Source organism: Nasonia vitripennis (assembly GCF_009193385.2).
Source record: "Nasonia vitripennis strain AsymCx chromosome 2 unlocalized genomic scaffold, Nvit_psr_1.1 chr2_random0005, whole genome shotgun sequence".
In the NCBI taxonomy this organism is placed as follows: domain Eukaryota; kingdom Metazoa; phylum Arthropoda; class Insecta; order Hymenoptera; family Pteromalidae; genus Nasonia; species Nasonia vitripennis.
Window position 1 is genome coordinate 2386044 of NW_022279612.1, and position 23179 is coordinate 2409222.

The 23179-nt window shown below is 33.0% G+C and overlaps 1 protein-coding gene across 1 annotated transcript; it reads left to right on the forward strand.

Annotated features, from left to right (window-relative positions):
- The first annotated feature begins 15813 nt into the window (after positions 1-15813).
- LOC116416449 lies at positions 15814-22568 on the forward strand. The gene is made up of 5 exons (XM_031925133.2): positions 15814-18728; positions 18812-19001; positions 19164-19314; positions 21407-21589; positions 21665-22568. Exon 1 carries the CDS (start codon positions 16817-16819, stop codon positions 17909-17911), a length of 1095 nt encoding a protein of 364 aa, XP_031780993.1. The 5' UTR covers positions 15814-16816; the 3' UTR covers positions 17912-18728; positions 18812-19001; positions 19164-19314; positions 21407-21589; positions 21665-22568.
- The last annotated feature ends 611 nt before the right edge of the window (positions 22569-23179 follow it).

A 23179-nucleotide genomic window follows, 5' to 3' on the forward strand; every position in this document is an offset into this window, starting at 1 on the left:
CGCTGCAAATGGCGGTAAGCGAAGCGACACTTTCCCTCCCCGCACGGCCGAAGTGCGCCACGGGGAAAACCCAGAATCCGAGTCTCGGTGGAAAATCCCAAAGCCCTCCGAGCGAGCGGCGGCGGCAGCGTTCTAACATACCTGTGCCCACAGGGGCGCAGGGAGGGAGGAACGCCGCCGGCCGAAAGCGTCGGTCTGGGAAGGGCCCGCCGCGAGTGAGAGGCTCAGTCTGTCAACCGACTGGCAACGACGAGGACGACATTCAATGTAAACCCTAGACAATTACAAGCATTCTTATAATACACAGCTACAAATAAATACGCGTTTCGATTCTCTATGGAAATCCTGTCCACACAATCCTTCATTCCCACAATAATTATATTAGTATTATGTATAATATATATATATATATATATATATATATATATATATATACTAGTGGGGCTCCGCCTCCCTGCTCGCTTCGCTCGCCAACCCCCTATTGTAGTTTCTGTGTGATTTTATCTTCAAAATTTTATTTTCATGAACTGATAATTATGTTCTGGATGATTGAAAATGATCGATCTTATTGTATAAGAAAACCTGTTACTGGAAGTAAAAGTATTGTTTAACATTGAACTTCTACTATTAATGGCATTTAAAATAGTTTTAGCTAGTTTTTGAAGTTTTCTGACGCTTGAAATTCATCATTTGAATTTATTATATATATTTTTTTTTAAATTAATTTTAATTTTTTTTAATGTTCTTAATGTTTAAATCTTTGTGCCGCAAAAGGCATCTATAAAATGATTGACTTTATAAAATTCGAGTTGCGCGCCATTGGGAGACGTGAGGTGATCCTGAAAATTAAATTATTTGCGGGTACGTGGAAAACTGTCTCTTTATTCTGTCTCTCTAGTTCTGTCTGACTACTCATATTACCTGAAAATTCATCGAGGTCTTTGATCTCGCTTATCTTGACCATTTTGTTGTTTATTCAATCAGTGAATCATCTATAATGATTATACTTTCTGATGGTTCTTTGAGTTCTTTGAACTCAATTATTCCCTAACTTATTTACACGTTATTAATAATTAACTTTAATCTTATAACTTAAATAAAATTAGAGGTAGATCTTCAATATCTGGTTCTCTTGGAACTGATACTTCTTACCTTAACCTAAACCTTAATTCTATTTAATATTATCCAATTTAAATCTATTTAATCATAATATGTTATAAATTTGTATTTAATTGGACTGTTAATGCGGCCTTATTTTACTACGCAATAGCGTTGTGAAAGTATGACGGTCTCAAGCCCGATAACGCAGAGAGCAGTCATGTTATTTGGTGGGGGGGTGGTGGGGGGGCCAGGCGGGGGGTGGTGGGGGGGTTTTTGAGATTTTCGAAAATAACAGAAAAATGAAAGAATTTTACGTGTTTTGGTGGGGGGGCCAAGGTGGGGTGGTGGGGGGGGGGGGGGGGGGGGTAGTGGGGGGTGGTGGAGGGGTGGTGGGGGGGAGTCTTGCCAAAATGACTATATAATATAGGAAGATATATATATATGTAAGCTTGTGGGTTACCAAGCTTGGCTTTGTCACTTGTTGACATGTGAGTGAGAGTCAGTATGTAATAAGACTCCGAGCCGTTAGGATCGTAATAAGTGAGGTTATTGAAACTGATATACTAAAAGGTTTGCTATCGGCAATTGTATAGATTCAGGTTAGTCTTAAGTCTATTCGTTTACTGTAATATTTTTAGCCTTTACTAATTTGTACATATTGTTAAAATCAGTTGTTTATACTACATCATACAAGTGTTGATTTCTAACCCAAAACTACACTCCAGTGAATTTCCTTGAGCAGTGGCCTTACATATATATAACATATTACAAAAAGAACATAATATAAAGTAACGATTTCACACGTTATGATCTTATTTCGCATTTTACTCCTCTTATAAATAATATACATATATATACATACATAAAGAATTGGGTTATTAACATTTAAAATTATATTATGAAAGTTTACATTCTGAAATTTTTTGCAACGTTTATATTTCAAGATAAAATTTGGTTATGAATTTCTAAGAAATAATGATATGACATACGACTACTTCGAACCGAAATATAAACTTTAGATAAGAAGACTGACTGTCTTTCACGCGATAGAATGCCAGTAGATGCCAGTCTAGTTCTGATCGAGTAAGCGAGCAGTCACATTCAGTGCAAGTCCTTAATCTATCATTTAATTAATTAATTAAATATATAACAGCAGTCTTTAACTATTTTCGATAATGTACAAATATAAATTTTGAGCTTCTTTCGTTATTAGCTGTATCTTGAAATCAATGAAATATAGTGAAAGTGAAAATATACGAAGGCGATCTTAAAAAAGGTGAGTTTTTTATATTTTGCTTTTTTGCTAATAGCTAGTCTAAAAATATGTTACTGATAAAAGATTTGTATGAAGCTAGTCATTATTATGTTTTCACATAGGCAATATTTTTACACATTATAATTTCTTTCAATTTTATTAATAACGATCTATTTATGAATGTAGATTTATGGAAAATGAACACCGAAATTGCTGAAGCTGTCAAATATCAAGAACAAGTAGACTCACGTGAGATAGCAACAAACTAATCCCTTCTGTGACGATAAACAAACACTACATTATATAAGGTAAATATTTTATTTAACGTAATTTTATAACAATTACACTTATTTCTTTTAATTAGAAAAACATGTAAATAATAAGATATTTTGACGATTCAAATCATTATTTAATAACATTTTCACATAACCAGTAAATAAATATTTAATATTTTCTATTTTCTATTATAAAAGTAACAAACTGATAGAAAAGAAGTTATTGAAAAAATGTTTATGAAGTTATATCATACTATAGAATATTTTAAGTATATTTGTATACATTATAATTTCTTTGTATTTTATTAATACTGATCTTTTTGTAAATGTAAATTTATGGGAAATCAACACCGAAATTGCTGAAGTTTTCAAAAATCAAGAATTTTTGGATAACTTTACAGAGATACTCACGCAAGCTAACAACGAACTAATCGCGTCTGTGCCGAGAAACATACATTGAATTCAATGAGGTAAATATTTTATTGAATATAATTTTATAATAATTACACTTAATGTTGTATTAATTGTAGGGTAAAGTACACTGTTAATATTAGCTGAAAAGTTGATTCTATTCGAGTGGGGTTTGCCCGAGCGAAGCGAGGGTGACAATCTCACAAGTGCAGAATCAACTATTCGCACGTGTATCGAACGTTTTTTTATAAAGGAATCGGAAAGTGCAATTTAACGCACGTGGAACGAGCACAAAAATGTATTTCACGCACTATTTTTTGAAAAAATCTTATGATTTTAAAAACTTCTAAAGATTCTTAATTTTCTATTTTTTAATTCTTATCTTTTCAATTACATTAAGAATGTAATTATTCAATCAGTGAATCATCTATAATGATTATACTTTCTGATGGTTCTTTGAGTTCTTTGAACTCAATTATTCCCTAACTTATTTACACGTTATTAATAATTAACTTTAATCTTATAACTTAAATAAAATTAGAGGTAGATCTTCAATATCTGGTTCTCTTGGAACTGATACTTCTTACCTTAACCTAAACCTTAATTCTATTTAATATTATCCAATTTAAATCTATTTAATCATAATATGTTATAAATTTGTATTTAATTGGACTGTTAATGCGGCCTTATTTTACTACGCAATAGCGTTGTGAAAGTATGACGGTCTCAAGCCCGATAACGCAGAGAGCAGTCATGTTATTTGGTGGGGGGGTGGTGGGGGGCCAGGCGGGGGGTGGTGGGGGGGTTTTTGAGATTTTCGAAAATAACAGAAAAATGAAAGAATTTTACGTGTTTTGGTGGGGGGGCCAAGGTGGGGTGGTGGGGGGGGGGGGGGGGTAGTGGGGGGTGGTGGAGGGGTGGTGGGGGGGAGTCTTGCCAAAATGACTATATAATATAGGAAGATATATATATATGTAAGCTTGTGGGTTACCAAGCTTGGCTTTGTCACTTGTTGACATGTGAGTGAGAGTCAGTATGTAATAAGACTCCGAGCCGTTAGGATCGTAATAAGTGAGGTTATTGAAACTGATATACTAAAAGGTTTGCTATCGGCAATTGTATAGATTCAGGTTAGTCTTAAGTCTATTCGTTTACTGTAATATTTTTAGCCTTTACTAATTTGTACATATTGTTAAAATCAGTTGTTTATACTACATCATACAAGTGTTGATTTCTAACCCAAAACTACACTCCAGTGAATTTCCTTGAGCAGTGGCCTTACATATATATAACATATTACAAAAAGAACATAATATAAAGTAACGATTTCACACGTTATGATCTTATTTCGCATTTTACTCCTCTTATAAATAATATACATATATATACATACATAAAGAATTGGGTTATTAACATTTAAAATTATATTATGAAAGTTTACATTCTGAAATTTTTTGCAACGTTTATATTTCAAGATAAAATTTGGTTATGAATTTCTAAGAAATAATGATATGACATACGACTACTTCGAACCGAAATATAAACTTTAGATAAGAAGACTGACTGTCTTTCACGCGATAGAATGCCAGTAGATGCCAGTCTAGTTCTGATCGAGTAAGCGAGCAGTCACATTCAGTGCAAGTCCTTAATCTATCATTTAATTAATTAATTAAATATATAACAGCAGTCTTTAACTATTTTCGATAATGTACAAATATAAATTTTGAGCTTCTTTCGTTATTAGCTGTATCTTGAAATCAATGAAATATAGTGAAAGTGAAAATATACGAAGGCGATCTTAAAAAAGGTGAGTTTTTTATATTTTGCTTTTTTGCTAATAGCTAGTCTAAAAATATGTTACTGATAAAAGATTTGTATGAAGCTAGTCATTATTATGTTTTCACATAGGCAATATTTTTACACATTATAATTTCTTTCAATTTTATTAATAACGATCTATTTATGAATGTAGATTTATGGAAAATGAACACCGAAATTGCTGAAGCTGTCAAATATCAAGAACAAGTAGACTCACGTGAGATAGCAACAAACTAATCCCTTCTGTGACGATAAACAAACACTACATTATATAAGGTAAATATTTTATTTAACGTAATTTTATAACAATTACACTTATTTCTTTTAATTAGAAAAACATGTAAATAATAAGATATTTTGACGATTCAAATCATTATTTAATAACATTTTCACATAACCAGTAAATAAATATTTAATATTTTCTATTTTCTATTATAAAAGTAACAAACTGATAGAAAAGAAGTTATTGAAAAAATGTTTATGAAGTTATATCATACTATAGAATATTTTAAGTATATTTGTATACATTATAATTTCTTTGTATTTTATTAATACTGATCTTTTTGTAAATGTAAATTTATGGGAAATCAACACCGAAATTGCTGAAGTTTTCAAAAATCAAGAATTTTTGGATAACTTTACAGAGATACTCACGCAAGCTAACAACGAACTAATCGCGTCTGTGCCGAGAAACATACATTGAATTCAATGAGGTAAATATTTTATTGAATATAATTTTATAATAATTACACTTAATGTTGTATTAATTGTAGGGTAAAGTACACTGTTAATATTAGCTGAAAAGTTGATTCTATTCGAGTGGGGTTTGCCCGAGCGAAGCGAGGGTGACAATCTCACAAGTGCAGAATCAACTATTCGCACGTGTATCGAACGTTTTTTTATAAAGGAATCGGAAAGTGCAATTTAACGCACGTGGAACGAGCACAAAAATGTATTTCACGCACTATTTTTTGAAAAAATCTTATGATTTTAAAAACTTCTAAAGATTCTTAATTTTCTATTTTTTAATTCTTATCTTTTCAATTACATTAAGAATGTAATTATTCAATCAGTGAATCATCTATAATGATTATACTTTCTGATGGTTCTTTGAGTTCTTTGAACTCAATTATTCCCTAACTTATTTACACGTTATTAATAATTAACTTTAATCTTATAACTTAAATAAAATTAGAGGTAGATCTTCAATATCTGGTTCTCTTGGAACTGATACTTCTTACCTTAACCTAAACCTTAATTCTATTTAATATTATCCAATTTAAATCTATTTAATCATAATATGTTATAAATTTGTATTTAATTGGACTGTTAATGTGGCCTTATTTTACTACGCAATAGCGTTGTGAAAGTATGACGGTCTCAAGCCCGATAACGCAGAGAGCAGTCATGTTATTTGGTGGGGGGTGGTGGGGGGGCCAGGCGGGGGGTGGTGGGGGGGTTTTTGAGATTTTCGAAAATAACAGAAAAATGAAAGAATTTTACGTGTTTTGGTGGGGGGGCCAAGGTGGGGTGGTGGGGGGGGGGGGGTAGTGGGGGGTGGTGGAGGGGTGGTGGGGGGGAGTCTTGCCAAAATGACTATATAATATAGGAAGATATATATATATGTAAGCTTGTGGGTTACCAAGCTTGGCTTTGTCACTTGTTGACATGTGAGTGAGAGTCAGTATGTAATAAGACTCCGAGCCGTTAGGATCGTAATAAGTGAGGTTATTGAAACTGATATACTAAAAGGTTTGCTATCGGCAATTGTATAGATTCAGGTTAGTCTTAAGTCTATTCGTTTACTGTAATATTTTTAGCCTTTACTAATTTGTACATATTGTTAAAATCAGTTGTTTATACTACATCATACAAGTGTTGATTTCTAACCCAAAACTACACTCCAGTGAATTTCCTTGAGCAGTGGCCTTACATATATATAACATATTACAAAAAGAACATAATATAAAGTAACGATTTCACACGTTATGATCTTATTTCGCATTTTACTCCTCTTATAAATAATATACATATATATACATACATAAAGAATTGGGTTATTAACATTTAAAATTATATTATGAAAGTTTACATTCTGAAATTTTTTGCAACGTTTATATTTCAAGATAAAATTTGGTTATGAATTTCTAAGAAATAATGATATGACATACGACTACTTCGAACCGAAATATAAACTTTAGATAAGAAGACTGACTGTCTTTCACGCGATAGAATGCCAGTAGATGCCAGTCTAGTTCTGATCGAGTAAGCGAGCAGTCACATTCAGTGCAAGTCCTTAATCTATCATTTAATTAATTAATTAAATATATAACAGCAGTCTTTAACTATTTTCGATAATGTACAAATATAAATTTTGAGCTTCTTTCGTTATTAGCTGTATCTTGAAATCAATGAAATATAGTGAAAGTGAAAATATACGAAGGCGATCTTAAAAAAGGTGAGTTTTTTATATTTTGCTTTTTTGCTAATAGCTAGTCTAAAAATATGTTACTGATAAAAGATTTGTATGAAGCTAGTCATTATTATGTTTTCACATAGGCAATATTTTTACACATTATAATTTCTTTCAATTTTATTAATAACGATCTATTTATGAATGTAGATTTATGGAAAATGAACACCGAAATTGCTGAAGCTGTCAAATATCAAGAACAAGTAGACTCACGTGAGATAGCAACAAACTAATCCCTTCTGTGACGATAAACAAACACTACATTATATAAGGTAAATATTTTATTTAACGTAATTTTATAACAATTACACTTATTTCTTTTAATTAGAAAAACATGTAAATAATAAGATATTTTGACGATTCAAATCATTATTTAATAACATTTTCACATAACCAGTAAATAAATATTTAATATTTTCTATTTTCTATTATAAAAGTAACAAACTGATAGAAAAGAAGTTATTGAAAAAATGTTTATGAAGTTATATCATACTATAGAATATTTTAAGTATATTTGTATACATTATAATTTCTTTGTATTTTATTAATACTGATCTTTTTGTAAATGTAAATTTATGGGAAATCAACACCGAAATTGCTGAAGTTTTCAAAAATCAAGAATTTTTGGATAACTTTACAGAGATACTCACGCAAGCTAACAACGAACTAATCGCGTCTGTGCCGAGAAACATACATTGAATTCAATGAGGTAAATATTTTATTGAATATAATTTTATAATAATTACACTTAATGTTGTATTAATTGTAGGGTAAAGTACACTGTTAATATTAGCTGAAAAGTTGATTCTATTCGAGTGGGGTTTGCCCGAGCGAAGCGAGGGTGACAATCTCACAAGTGCAGAATCAACTATTCGCACGTGTATCGAACGTTTTTTTATAAAGGAATCGGAAAGTGCAATTTAACGCACGTGGAACGAGCACAAAAATGTATTTCACGCACTATTTTTTGAAAAAATCTTATGATTTTAAAAACTTCTAAAGATTCTTAATTTTCTATTTTTTAATTCTTATCTTTTCAATTACATTAAGAATGTAATTATTCAATCAGTGAATCATCTATAATGATTATACTTTCTGATGGTTCTTTGAGTTCTTTGAACTCAATTATTCCCTAACTTATTTACACGTTATTAATAATTAACTTTAATCTTATAACTTAAATAAAATTAGAGGTAGATCTTCAATATCTGGTTCTCTTGGAACTGATACTTCTTACCTTAACCTAAACCTTAATTCTATTTAATATTATCCAATTTAAATCTATTTAATCATAATATGTTATAAATTTGTATTTAATTGGACTGTTAATGTGGCCTTATTTTACTACGCAATAGCGTTGTGAAAGTATGACGGTCTCAAGCCCGATAACGCAGAGAGCAGTCATGTTATTTGGTGGGGGGTGGTGGGGGGGCCAGGCGGGGGGTGGTGGGGGGTTTTTGAGATTTTCGAAAATAACAGAAAAATGAAAGAATTTTACGTGTTTTGGTGGGGGGGCCAAGGTGGGGTGGGGGGGGGGGGGGTAGTGGGGGGTGGTGGAGGGGTGGTGGGGGGGAGTCTTGCCAAAATGACTATATAATATAGGAAGATATATATATATGTAAGCTTGTGGGTTACCAAGCTTGGCTTTGTCACTTGTTGACATGTGAGTGAGAGTCAGTATGTAATAAGACTCCGAGCCGTTAGGATCGTAATAAGTGAGGTTATTGAAACTGATATACTAAAAGGTTTGCTATCGGCAATTGTATAGATTCAGGTTAGTCTTAAGTCTATTCGTTTACTGTAATATTTTTAGCCTTTACTAATTTGTACATATTGTTAAAATCAGTTGTTTATACTACATCATACAAGTGTTGATTTCTAACCCAAAACTACACTCCAGTGAATTTCCTTGAGCAGTGGCCTTACATATATATAACATATTACAAAAAGAACATAATATAAAGTAACGATTTCACACGTTATGATCTTATTTCGCATTTTACTCCTCTTATAAATAATATACATATATATACATACATAAAGAATTGGGTTATTAACATTTAAAATTATATTATGAAAGTTTACATTCTGAAATTTTTTGCAACGTTTATATTTCAAGATAAAATTTGGTTATGAATTTCTAAGAAATAATGATATGACATACGACTACTTCGAACCGAAATATAAACTTTAGATAAGAAGACTGACTGTCTTTCACGCGATAGAATGCCAGTAGATGCCAGTCTAGTTCTGATCGAGTAAGCGAGCAGTCACATTCAGTGCAAGTCCTTAATCTATCATTTAATTAATTAATTAAATATATAACAGCAGTCTTTAACTATTTTCGATAATGTACAAATATAAATTTTGAGCTTCTTTCGTTATTAGCTGTATCTTGAAATCAATGAAATATAGTGAAAGTGAAAATATACGAAGGCGATCTTAAAAAAGGTGAGTTTTTTATATTTTGCTTTTTTGCTAATAGCTAGTCTAAAAATATGTTACTGATAAAAGATTTGTATGAAGCTAGTCATTATTATGTTTTCACATAGGCAATATTTTTACACATTATAATTTCTTTCAATTTTATTAATAACGATCTATTTATGAATGTAGATTTATGGAAAATGAACACCGAAATTGCTGAAGCTGTCAAATATCAAGAACAAGTAGACTCACGTGAGATAGCAACAAACTAATCCCTTCTGTGACGATAAACAAACACTACATTATATAAGGTAAATATTTTATTTAACGTAATTTTATAACAATTACACTTATTTCTTTTAATTAGAAAAACATGTAAATAATAAGATATTTTGACGATTCAAATCATTATTTAATAACATTTTCACATAACCAGTAAATAAATATTTAATATTTTCTATTTTCTATTATAAAAGTAACAAACTGATAGAAAAGAAGTTATTGAAAAAATGTTTATGAAGTTATATCATACTATAGAATATTTTAAGTATATTTGTATACATTATAATTTCTTTGTATTTTATTAATACTGATCTTTTTGTAAATGTAAATTTATGGGAAATCAACACCGAAATTGCTGAAGTTTTCAAAAATCAAGAATTTTTGGATAACTTTACAGAGATACTCACGCAAGCTAACAACGAACTAATCGCGTCTGTGCCGAGAAACATACATTGAATTCAATGAGGTAAATATTTTATTGAATATAATTTTATAATAATTACACTTAATGTTGTATTAATTGTAGGGTAAAGTACACTGTTAATATTAGCTGAAAAGTTGATTCTATTCGAGTGGGGTTTGCCCGAGCGAAGCGAGGGTGACAATCTCACAAGTGCAGAATCAACTATTCGCACGTGTATCGAACGTTTTTTTATAAAGGAATCGGAAAGTGCAATTTAACGCACGTGGAACGAGCACAAAAATGTATTTCACGCACTATTTTTTGAAAAAATCTTATGATTTTAAAAACTTCTAAAGATTCTTAATTTTCTATTTTTTAATTCTTATCTTTTCAATTACATTAAGAATGTAATTATTCAATCAGTGAATCATCTATAATGATTATACTTTCTGATGGTTCTTTGAGTTCTTTGAACTCAATTATTCCCTAACTTATTTACACGTTATTAATAATTAACTTTAATCTTATAACTTAAATAAAATTAGAGGTAGATCTTCAATATCTGGTTCTCTTGGAACTGATACTTCTTACCTTAACCTAAACCTTAATTCTATTTAATATTATCCAATTTAAATCTATTTAATCATAATATGTTATAAATTTGTATTTAATTGGACTGTTAATGTGGCCTTATTTTACTACGCAATAGCGTTGTGAAAGTATGACGGTCTCAAGCCCGATAACGCAGAGAGCAGTCATGTTATTTGGTGGGGGGGCCAGGCGGGGGGTGGTGGGGGGGTTTTTGAGATTTTCGAAAATAACAGAAAAATGAAAGAATTTTACGTGTTTTGGTGGGGGGGCCAAGGTGGGGTGGTGGGGGGGGGGGTAGTGGGGGGTGGTGGAGGGGTGGTGGGGGGGAGTCTTGCCAAAATGACTATATAATATAGGAAGATATATATATATGTAAGCTTGTGGGTTACCAAGCTTGGCTTTGTCACTTGTTGACATGTGAGTGAGAGTCAGTATGTAATAAGACTCCGAGCCGTTAGGATCGTAATAAGTGAGGTTATTGAAACTGATATACTAAAAGGTTTGCTATCGGCAATTGTATAGATTCAGGTTAGTCTTAAGTCTATTCGTTTACTGTAATATTTTTAGCCTTTACTAATTTGTACATATTGTTAAAATCAGTTGTTTATACTACATCATACAAGTGTTGATTTCTAACCCAAAACTACACTCCAGTGAATTTCCTTGAGCAGTGGCCTTACATATATATAACATATTACAAAAAGAACATAATATAAAGTAACGATTTCACACGTTATGATCTTATTTCGCATTTTACTCCTCTTATAAATAATATACATATATATACATACATAAAGAATTGGGTTATTAACATTTAAAATTATATTATGAAAGTTTACATTCTGAAATTTTTTGCAACGTTTATATTTCAAGATAAAATTTGGTTATGAATTTCTAAGAAATAATGATATGACATACGACTACTTCGAACCGAAATATAAACTTTAGATAAGAAGACTGACTGTCTTTCACGCGATAGAATGCCAGTAGATGCCAGTCTAGTTCTGATCGAGTAAGCGAGCAGTCACATTCAGTGCAAGTCCTTAATCTATCATTTAATTAATTAATTAAATATATAACAGCAGTCTTTAACTATTTTCGATAATGTACAAATATAAATTTTGAGCTTCTTTCGTTATTAGCTGTATCTTGAAATCAATGAAATATAGTGAAAGTGAAAATATACGAAGGCGATCTTAAAAAAGGTGAGTTTTTTATATTTTGCTTTTTTGCTAATAGCTAGTCTAAAAATATGTTACTGATAAAAGATTTGTATGAAGCTAGTCATTATTATGTTTTCACATAGGCAATATTTTTACACATTATAATTTCTTTCAATTTTATTAATAACGATCTATTTATGAATGTAGATTTATGGAAAATGAACACCGAAATTGCTGAAGCTGTCAAATATCAAGAACAAGTAGACTCACGTGAGATAGCAACAAACTAATCCCTTCTGTGACGATAAACAAACACTACATTATATAAGGTAAATATTTTATTTAACGTAATTTTATAACAATTACACTTATTTCTTTTAATTAGAAAAACATGTAAATAATAAGATATTTTGACGATTCAAATCATTATTTAATAACATTTTCACATAACCAGTAAATAAATATTTAATATTTTCTATTTTCTATTATAAAAGTAACAAACTGATAGAAAAGAAGTTATTGAAAAAATGTTTATGAAGTTATATCATACTATAGAATATTTTAAGTATATTTGTATACATTATAATTTCTTTGTATTTTATTAATACTGATCTTTTTGTAAATGTAAATTTATGGGAAATCAACACCGAAATTGCTGAAGTTTTCAAAAATCAAGAATTTTTGGATAACTTTACAGAGATACTCACGCAAGCTAACAACGAACTAATCGCGTCTGTGCCGAGAAACATACATTGAATTCAATGAGGTAAATATTTTATTGAATATAATTTTATAATAATTACACTTAATGTTGTATTAATTGTAGGGTAAAGTACACTGTTAATATTAGCTGAAAAGTTGATTCTATTCGAGTGGGGTTTGCCCGAGCGAAGCGAGGGTGACAATCTCACAAGTGCAGAATCAACTATTCGCACGTGTATCGAACGTTTTTTTATAAAGGAATCGGAAAGTGCAATTTAACGCACGTGGAACGAGCACAAAAATGTATTTCACGCACTATTTTTTGAAAAAATCTTATGATTTTAAAAACTTCTAAAGATTCTTAATTTTCTATTTTTTAATTCTTATCTTTTCAATTACATTAAGAATGTAATTATTCAATCAGTGAATCATCTATAATGATTATACTTTCTGATGGTTCTTTGAGTTCTTTGAACTCAATTATTCCCTAACTTATTTACACGTTATTAATAATTAACTTTAATCTTATAACTTAAATAAAATTAGAGGTAGATCTTCAATATCTGGTTCTCTTGGAACTGATACTTCTTACCTTAACCTAAACCTTAATTCTATTTAATATTATCCAATTTAAATCTATTTAATCATAATATGTTATAAATTTGTATTTAATTGGACTGTTAATGTGGCCTTATTTTACTACGCAATAGCGTTGTGAAAGTATGACGGTCTCAAGCCCGATAACGCAGAGAGCAGTCATGTTATTTGGTGGGGGGTGGTGGGGGGCCAGGCGGGGGGTGGTGGGGGGGTTTTTGAGATTTTCGAAAATAACAGAAAAATGAAAGAATTTTACGTGTTTTGGTGGGGGGGCCAAGGTGGGGTGGGGGGGGGGGGGGGGGGGTAGTGGGGGTGGTGGAGGGGTGGTGGGGGGGAGTCTTGCCAAAATGACTATATAATATAGGAAGATATATATATATGTAAGCTTGTGGGTTACCAAGCTTGGCTTTGTCACTTGTTGACATGTGAGTGAGAGTCAGTATGTAATAAGACTCCGAGCCGTTAGGATCGTAATAAGTGAGGTTATTGAAACTGATATACTAAAAGGTTTGCTATCGGCAATTGTATAGATTCAGGTTAGTCTTAAGTCTATTCGTTTACTGTAATATTTTTAGCCTTTACTAATTTGTACATATTGTTAAAATCAGTTGTTTATACTACATCATACAAGTGTTGATTTCTAACCCAAAACTACACTCCAGTGAATTTCCTTGAGCAGTGGCCTTACATATATATAACATATTACAAAAAGAACATAATATAAAGTAACGATTTCACACGTTATGATCTTATTTCGCATTTTACTCCTCTTATAAATAATATACATATATATACATACATAAAGAATTGGGTTATTAACATTTAAAATTATATTATGAAAGTTTACATTCTGAAATTTTTTGCAACGTTTATATTTCAAGATAAAATTTGGTTATGAATTTCTAAGAAATAATGATATGACATACGACTACTTCGAACCGAAATATAAACTTTAGATAAGAAGACTGACTGTCTTTCACGCGATAGAATGCCAGTAGATGCCAGTCTAGTTCTGATCGAGTAAGCGAGCAGTCACATTCAGTGCAAGTCCTTAATCTATCATTTAATTAATTAATTAAATATATAACAGCAGTCTTTAACTATTTTCGATAATGTACAAATATAAATTTTGAGCTTCTTTCGTTATTAGCTGTATCTTGAAATCAATGAAATATAGTGAAAGTGAAAATATACGAAGGCGATCTTAAAAAAGGTGAGTTTTTTATATTTTGCTTTTTTGCTAATAGCTAGTCTAAAAATATGTTACTGATAAAAGATTTGTATGAAGCTAGTCATTATTATGTTTTCACATAGGCAATATTTTTACACATTATAATTTCTTTCAATTTTATTAATAACGATCTATTTATGAATGTAGATTTATGGAAAATGAACACCGAAATTGCTGAAGCTGTCAAATATCAAGAACAAGTAGACTCACGTGAGATAGCAACAAACTAATCCCTTCTGTGACGATAAACAAACACTACATTATATAAGGTAAATATTTTATTTAACGTAATTTTATAACAATTACACTTATTTCTTTTAATTAGAAAAACATGTAAATAATAAGATATTTTGACGATTCAAATCATTATTTAATAACATTTTCACATAACCAGTAAATAAATATTTAATATTTTCTATTTTCTATTATAAAAGTAACAAACTGATAGAAAAGAAGTTATTGAAAAAATGTTTATGAAGTTATATCATACTATAGAATATTTTAAGTATATTTGTATACATTATAATTTCTTTGTATTTTATTAATACTGATCTTTTTGTAAATGTAAATTTATGGGAAATCAACACCGAAATTGCTGAAGTTTTCAAAAATCAAGAATTTTTGGATAACTTTACAGAGATACTCACGCAAGCTAACAACGAACTAATCGCGTCTGTGCCGAGAAACATACATTGAATTCAATGAGGTAAATATTTTATTGAATATAATTTTATAATAATTACACTTAATGTTGTATTAATTGTAGGGTAAAGTACACTGTTAATATTAGCTGAAAAGTTGATTCTATTCGAGTGGGGTTTGCCCGAGCGAAGCGAGGGTGACAATCTCACAAGTGCAGAATCAACTATTCGCACGTGTATCGAACGTTTTTTTATAAAGGAATCGGAAAGTGCAATTTAACGCACGTGGAACGAGCACAAAAATGTATTTCACGCACTATTTTTTGAAAAAATCTTATGATTTTAAAAACTTCTAAAGATTCTTAATTTTCTATTTTTTAATTCTTATCTTTTCAATTACATTAAGAATATTTTATGCAATTAATAAATGTAATAATAAAAAGGTAGAATATTTATTTATTTATTCTTTTACGTTGCTGTGCAATGGATGGAAAAAATGTATTTCTTTTGATATCACTGCTCTTTACAACAGCAGCAGCTCTTATTGGGTACGACTGTGGTAGAAGAGCAAATAACGTTTCAACAATATCATTACGTGAGGTTGCTCCTTGTGAAATTGTGGATAGTAATTCTGAAAGAAAGAATGTTGAAATGCAGTTGCTTCAGCGATTGGAATATGAACCTGTACAAGTAACAGCATGCAGAATTCGAGTTGATCGGCACATATTTGTATGTGGAATGTTTTCACATCAGTCTGACGTTACAATGGGAGAACAAACATTTTTTATTTCTATATCGCGAGATATGTGTTAAGATATTCATAGATTTGGTTCTTTTGAATATGAAAAAATACAGATTCACTATATAAGACTTAATAGTACGACTAGAGTACGTATGACAGTAGCAGGTTCTCTAAGTGAAGATGGAAAATGCTCCGGTACAACTTTTAAAACTGATCAGCATGATTACGAAGATGTAGTGGTAACAGCCAAATTGGAGATAGATGTTTTTGACTACATGGTCTCTGCAAACCGAGATAAGGATGAATTGATTTTACAATCAGGTACACAGCAGCAGGTATAAAGATACAAAATGTACCGATGCAGACGGTAAGAGGTCATTTTGGGAATACATTCCGACGTCTCCCTGTAATTACAATCAGTACATTTTATTATTCGATGGCAAAGGTGTTAAGGTGGGTAATAACACACTTGAGAATCCCAACGTATATTTTGCTAATACGACCGAAAAGATACAATTTGGTTTGATGAAAACAGGAGAAGTAAATCTTTGTGGCTACCAACTTTTTAGCACAGATCATCCGAAATTATTTATTACGGAATATCCGAGTGGAAAGGGAATAGCAGCAGAAAAATCTCTCTAGACGTTCACGATATCCTTATAACGGCGTATTTTAACACAAAGATTGCCTTTTTGGCTCATCATATGAAAATGCAATTCTCAAATATGTACAATGACATCCTCTTAAATCGATGTAGGCTGCAAAGACAGGTTATACAAAATTCGTTAATGCATATGTATACGAAACCCGATATAGCTGCACTTACGATAATGCGAAAACCTGGATACATGGCTGTACCTGTTGGGGAGGGTGCTCATCTTGTTGTATGTGACGAAATTATTTGTAAAGTGAGACAAGTTGAGGAATGTTTTCAAGAAATACCAGTGCCTTGCCGAAATGAATCATATTTTTTAAAACCATTTTCTAGAATAATGACGAAAACAGGAACAGCTAGAACCTGCAATAATATTCTTCCTGCTTTGTATTTAATCGAAGAATCTTGGCTGAAATTTTCTCCAGGACCAAATGAAGGAAGAATACCTCAAATTTTAGAGCCAGAAACAACACCAACTTGGCATTATCAAGACATAGAACGTCTGATTGATGGAGGAATTTATACAGCTGATGATTTGGATCGTTTGCATAAACACTCCACTTTTCCAGCTGAAAGAGATGCTTATATTGAAGAAGTCGCAAGAAGATTATCGGATAAAAGCACATATTCATCTTCTATAGATTTTGGAAACTTAGTTGATCAAAAAAGTTTGAAAAAAATGGTTCAAAACGCATTTAAGAATGTCTGGAATGGATTTACAGAGTTCGGCATTGTCAATGCAGGAATAATGGGCATTATTACAATATTTAGCATTCTAAAATTAGTTTTCAACATATTCATTCATGGTTATACGCTTCACTCTATTTATGGATGGAGTGAACATTTATTGGGAGCACTATCTGGATCAGTTACTCATCTTTTAGTAACTTTGTCTAACAAAAGTGACGAAAACGAAAAGAAGAAAACAGAATATGACGAAGAATCACTAAAGAATTCATTATCTGAAGATATCAAAGAAGAAACAGAAAATGTAGAACAAGTTAATCAAGCACCGAACGCACCACTAGCTTTGGAATCTCCAACACAACAAGGAAATATTTCAAATAATTTTTTAAGAAATTCACTTAAATCTGATGAACTGGAAAGAAGATTATTTGAATATTTCAATAAAACACAAAATTAGCTTGATAATTTCTACCACTGAATGTAACTATTTGATTTAATTCTAAGATTTTATTTACATTCGATTCATTTACTGTTACAATGCAACGATGCATATTTGAAAAAAAAGAAACAATCAGATACTTATTATAATTATAATATTAATAATGAGCAATAAAAACGATGTAGTAATACTTCTCCAACATATTGTATATAGATTTTTAGTCCAATTATAAAAAAACATTTTTTTTTTGTTAAGTCATACTAGTTAGGAGTTACTCTACCGAGCTGTTTCTATCTATATATTACGTTTATCATTTTTATGTTGTTAGTTGGAGAATTGTTTAATTATAAAGTTTAAATTGAAAGAAAATGTTAATATAATGTTAGAATGCTACGATTCTCCAGCTAAATTCATTTAAATCTTATGTAATATGTATGTAGGTAGAGCAATGCCATTTATTTTAAAATCCCAATACAAAATATCAAATACCCAGTGCAAAATCTAATTTTTCCAGTTCTGCGCATATATTGTTGATTTTTTTAACACTTATCCCCCACCTACACTTCTGCCAATTTTTTTCTAGCACATTAGCGGCTTGAAGAAGCCGTATGCAAAAAGGCAGACTCATCATAAAATTATACAGTGTAACGAGAAACAACGTCCCTCGCCACGCCGGTAATCGAGGCAGAATAGAGTGTGATGAAATACAGCGTCATTAGCTCGACGTACAGAGCGCGCGCCTAGAGATCTCGGGAGCGCCGGATCGATTCTCGGTCCCGGCGTCTCCTTTTGTGATTTTCTCCACTCACGTCAAAGTCTCACCCCGTTACAACAGGTAAATATTACTATAATGCTGTTAAATATCCATTAATGTTGATTTAAATATCAGTATTTTATTGTTTAAATGTTTCCTGATAGCGTGCACGAGATATACGTAGAAGCAGGCAGGGAAATTGTTGGCTATGTAGAGAGCATAGAGGGACGCAAACAAGTCAAGTCTTATTTCCTGTTTAAATTTGTGCTGACAAACGGGCAAAAGCGATTTACGTGCCTCATCTGGGGAGATGAATTAATCAATGTGTACCGAAATGAAATAAGAATCGGACGTGTAAGAACATTTTTTTGTTATAATATAAACATACATAACCTTATATAATCTTATTTATAATGTTTCTTTAATTATATTTCTTAGGTTTCATTTTATCATGTTCTCTATAATTATTATTTTATGTATATATATTTCGAAACTTATTATTATTAATTTTTGCAGATTGTTTGTCTTAACGGAGCCAAAAGTAAGGCAATTGTTCTGACGCAGACACGGAGGCAAGAGGGCTTCATTGCATTCGAGCTCATAATACAGATCAACACATGGTCAACACCGACAAATGGATGCACCAGTTGAGGTTCTTCCTCAGAAGGTAGTGTTTGTGCAAAATCTATGAGCGCTCGAGCGTGATTTATGACTGAACTCTACCTTCAGCACTCTGACAGCTAACCAGCTTTTGTGTATACAATAGTCTACGTGCTGAGGGAGAGTATATCAAGTTGTAATATTTTCACATTTGAAGTAAGAGCAATACACCGAGTGATTGAAATAGTTAAAATTGGGTATGCTCTTCCTCTACATGTGATTCTTTCCCGGCTCTTCACAGAAAGTGTTTCCCAGGATAGACTCAAAAGGCGAATTCCCAACGTTTTATTGATTGTTGGTGGCCCTGAAAAGGGCCGGTTGTTTTATCATTTTTTACTAAGGTCGGGGTGGGAGAACTCGTTCAGGCGAGCGATAGCGCGGCCTCTTCTGGAGCTTTCGAATGGAGAGAATACGGCTTCGAGATCTGCTACGATGGGCCTCCAAGGTCTCGTGGGATTTTACCGTAACTTGTGTCAAGGTTTTCTGGTGTTGGCGCGCTCTTCTCTTGGCGGCGGTAAGCCGACGGGGATCTCGCAAGCTGGGACAGCGGAACGTCGTAGGCTCGAGGAGTGAGCTCCCTTCAGGAGGCGCGTGTATAAGCCGTGGTCTTGTAGGCATTCACAGCGTAACCTCCCGAGCTGCTGCTTTGAGGCGCTGTTCGTCGTCTTCCGAAGGATGCAACTCTAATACGGGCTCAGGGGACGATGCGGGCTCTGCTAACTTGACCTTGAGTGTCTCTTGATGCACGACTTGCGCAGGGAGAGAGTCTGAGAGCACGAGGGGTTTTCGTCGTCCGAGAACGATGACTTTTTTTTCTCTGTCCACGATTCTCATCAGCGCCGGCTCCTCCTCGGTTTCTGCCGGTGTCGTAGCCGTGTGTCTCCTATTGCGCCGTCGGTTATTGCGCTTCTGCAGCTGTTCAATTGATCGTCCGCCTACCATGAGTCTCTCTCTCTAACTGAAAGAACGAACTAGCGTCGTAGCCCGTGGACACGGCCGAACGTTGCCAGGGACCTCCTAATACTCCTCCCGGGAACAAATCAACCGGGTGGGGTTTCGTTGGATCCTGGTCGTGTGGCCGCGGACGTCTAGTCGCTCTTGCCGAGCTCGTGTCGGGAAGCAAGCTCCGGCCGGCTCGTACTCGGCTCTGCAGTCGCAAGGACTGGCTTGCATTCAAAGGATAGAGAGAGAGGCCTTGACGGGAGTCGTAGTCAACTTAGACATCCGCGAGACTAGGTCTCGACCGGTCGTCTGCCTTGCTCGACTGCGCTCGAGCAACTGAACTAATGTTCGCGAGTCGACTGATTTATATACTCTCGTGGATCTTGAAGGGAGTCCGTATCTTTGCGTCTAGCCGTGGAGAGTGGGGATGTCCGTGAGATGGCGTCTCGGGCGGTCGTCCGCTCCGCTCGACTATCCGCGGTGCACTGCGTTTCGCGAGTGATTGTCGGGCTTATGAGTCCCGAGCGCGGCCCTCAGAGAGAGCCCAGAGGCTCGTCGTCTTTTTGTCGTCGGAGAGGTAATGTCCGGGAGAAAGAAGAAGTCGATTTTTATTTTGTTTCTCTCTTTCTCTATTTTCGTAATTCTCCCTAGGCTGGCCGTCCGACGAGATCATCTCGAGCTCGCTAGCCGAGCGTCGAGAGTGGGGGTACGTCTGCACCGAGCTGGGGCCGGGAGACTACTGATAGTCGCGCTCGCATGCGCCCGGCTTTTATGGGCGTTCGGTAAGCAGCGCCGATGCGTACGAGGAGTGGGGGTATTCGTGCGCAAGAGACTGCGGGAGAGCGGGTATCAACAGTTAATACAAAAGCTGGTTTGCTTTTAGAGAGCAGAAGGTAGTGTTTTTGCAAATTCTATGAGTGCACAAACAAGAGTTATGACTATACTTCTACCACTTCCTTCTGCTCTCTGAAAGCGGATCAGCTTTTGCATATACATTCATATACATGCAGAGAAAAAGTACTCCAAGCCACTGGTTTTTCTAATCATTAATTGAAAATTATTATTTAAGTAGTATAGACTACATTGGAAGCAATAAAAGTATACTTTGTAATTACTACTTTGTATCACAAAACTAATATTTGTTTTTTTTTTTTCAGTGATCGAGGGTTTCATCAAGACGGTCTTTACGCATGTTCCCAGCCAGTACGGAAACATGTCATATGGCAGTGGAAACATTACGGATGGAATTTACAAGGTGACGGTTCAAGTATCTAACTTTATCCCCGTTGCAATGCAGAAAGGGCAAGCTGTCTGGGTCACTGGAGTTCTCAGCAATGCAGGTATTTGTCTATTGTTTTGTTTCTATTTTTATTTAATAATTTCATAATTTTTAATTGTTTTTCTTTTGTTTGCAGAACAATGGCTGACTTTACATTGTTGGAAGACAGAGAACCAATGGGGTTGGCACAGCTCCTTAGAGCTGTGCAAATTCCACGCCGCGAACGCGAATTTTAAATTTAACTTTGCTTTTTACAAAAGACCCCCAAATTCGTTCAAATCATTATAAAAAAGAAAATTATAATCGACGGTTTGGGTACATTTGATTACATTTCTTCACGTTCTTTTTTTTATTAATATATATAGTTGCGAAGGACCCCCGAATTTGTATTAATCAAAAAAAAAAAAAAAAAAAAAAAAAGAGTTCGGGTTTTTCGATTCTGTAAATGTTTACTTCCATGATTGCAAAACGTTTTCAATTTTAAAGTTTGACTTTGAAGTTTTGATAATCTTCGATTAGTACTAAATTTCGAATTTTTAAAAAAAAAACTTATGTAATGCGCATAGACTGCCTTATATGCTGTGATTTATATTTAAATAATTTATTTATTTAGTGGTATAACAGAAATAGACATTCACAGACATACCTTACAGAAAAACCCTGCAGGATCTTCTGTAAGGATTCCTGTAAGATACACATGATTTAAGTGTTTTTTTAATAAATTTTGAAGGTAATTCCTTCAGAAATTCACGTAGGAGGATTTTCTGTAGGAATATTCTGCAGAAATCCTTAGACATTTTCTAAATAATTCTCCTTCGGCATTTCTTGTAAGAATTTCCTGCAAAAGTTTGCAAAAACACGAAAATCAGGTGTATCTTACAGGATTCCCTACAGGAAATACTGCAGGATTTTTCTGTAAAAAAGTGCAGTATTACTATGTACAATTTTATGAGATATTATTAATAATGTAAGTAATAACTTTTTTGCATTTTTTAAAAAAATGTAATGTTTCAACAAATAAAGGTTTTTCTCATTTCAAATTTATCATTATCATGTTTTCAGTTAATCCCAAATACCTAACTTATTATTTCTATCTTTAAATGATATTAAATAATAAAATAATAATTATTAAAAATACTATAAAAATTATGTTAATTATATGAAACGAAAAATACGAACACCAATATAGTAAATAGTGTCACAGGCGCCGCGGCTTCGACTGCTTCTCAAACTCGCCTTCGTGACGCTACCGCGCCACTTGATAATGTAAAATAGCTAAAACATTTTTATAATTCAAGCATTGTATGGTTCCTTTTGTGATTATTATAAACATTTTTTAAATATAACCGCGCGTCAGCCATGACACTTCCCATGCTTCTATTTCTAAACTAACCTATAATATAGTAAACGCACGAATTGACATATATGCACTGTGCAGATAAGTTTCAAAAAGTATTAAAAGCAGAAAATAGAAAATACGTGCAGAGAGAGAGAGAGAGAGAGAGAGAGAGAGAGAGAGAGAGAGAGAGAGAGAGAGAGAGAGAGAGAGAGAGAGAGAGAGAGCATATCAAGTTTTAACTTTTTCCAATGACTCAGTGTGGAGACAATCCACCTTCCAAGTCAAACTAAGCATTTGAAACAATAGCAATAC

What these genes read in the sequence shown, in the direction of transcription:
- LOC116416449 (XM_031925133.2), top strand. Translation starts at nt 16,817, where the DNA reads ATGAAAATGCAATTCTCAAATATGTACAATGACATCCTCTTAAATCGA.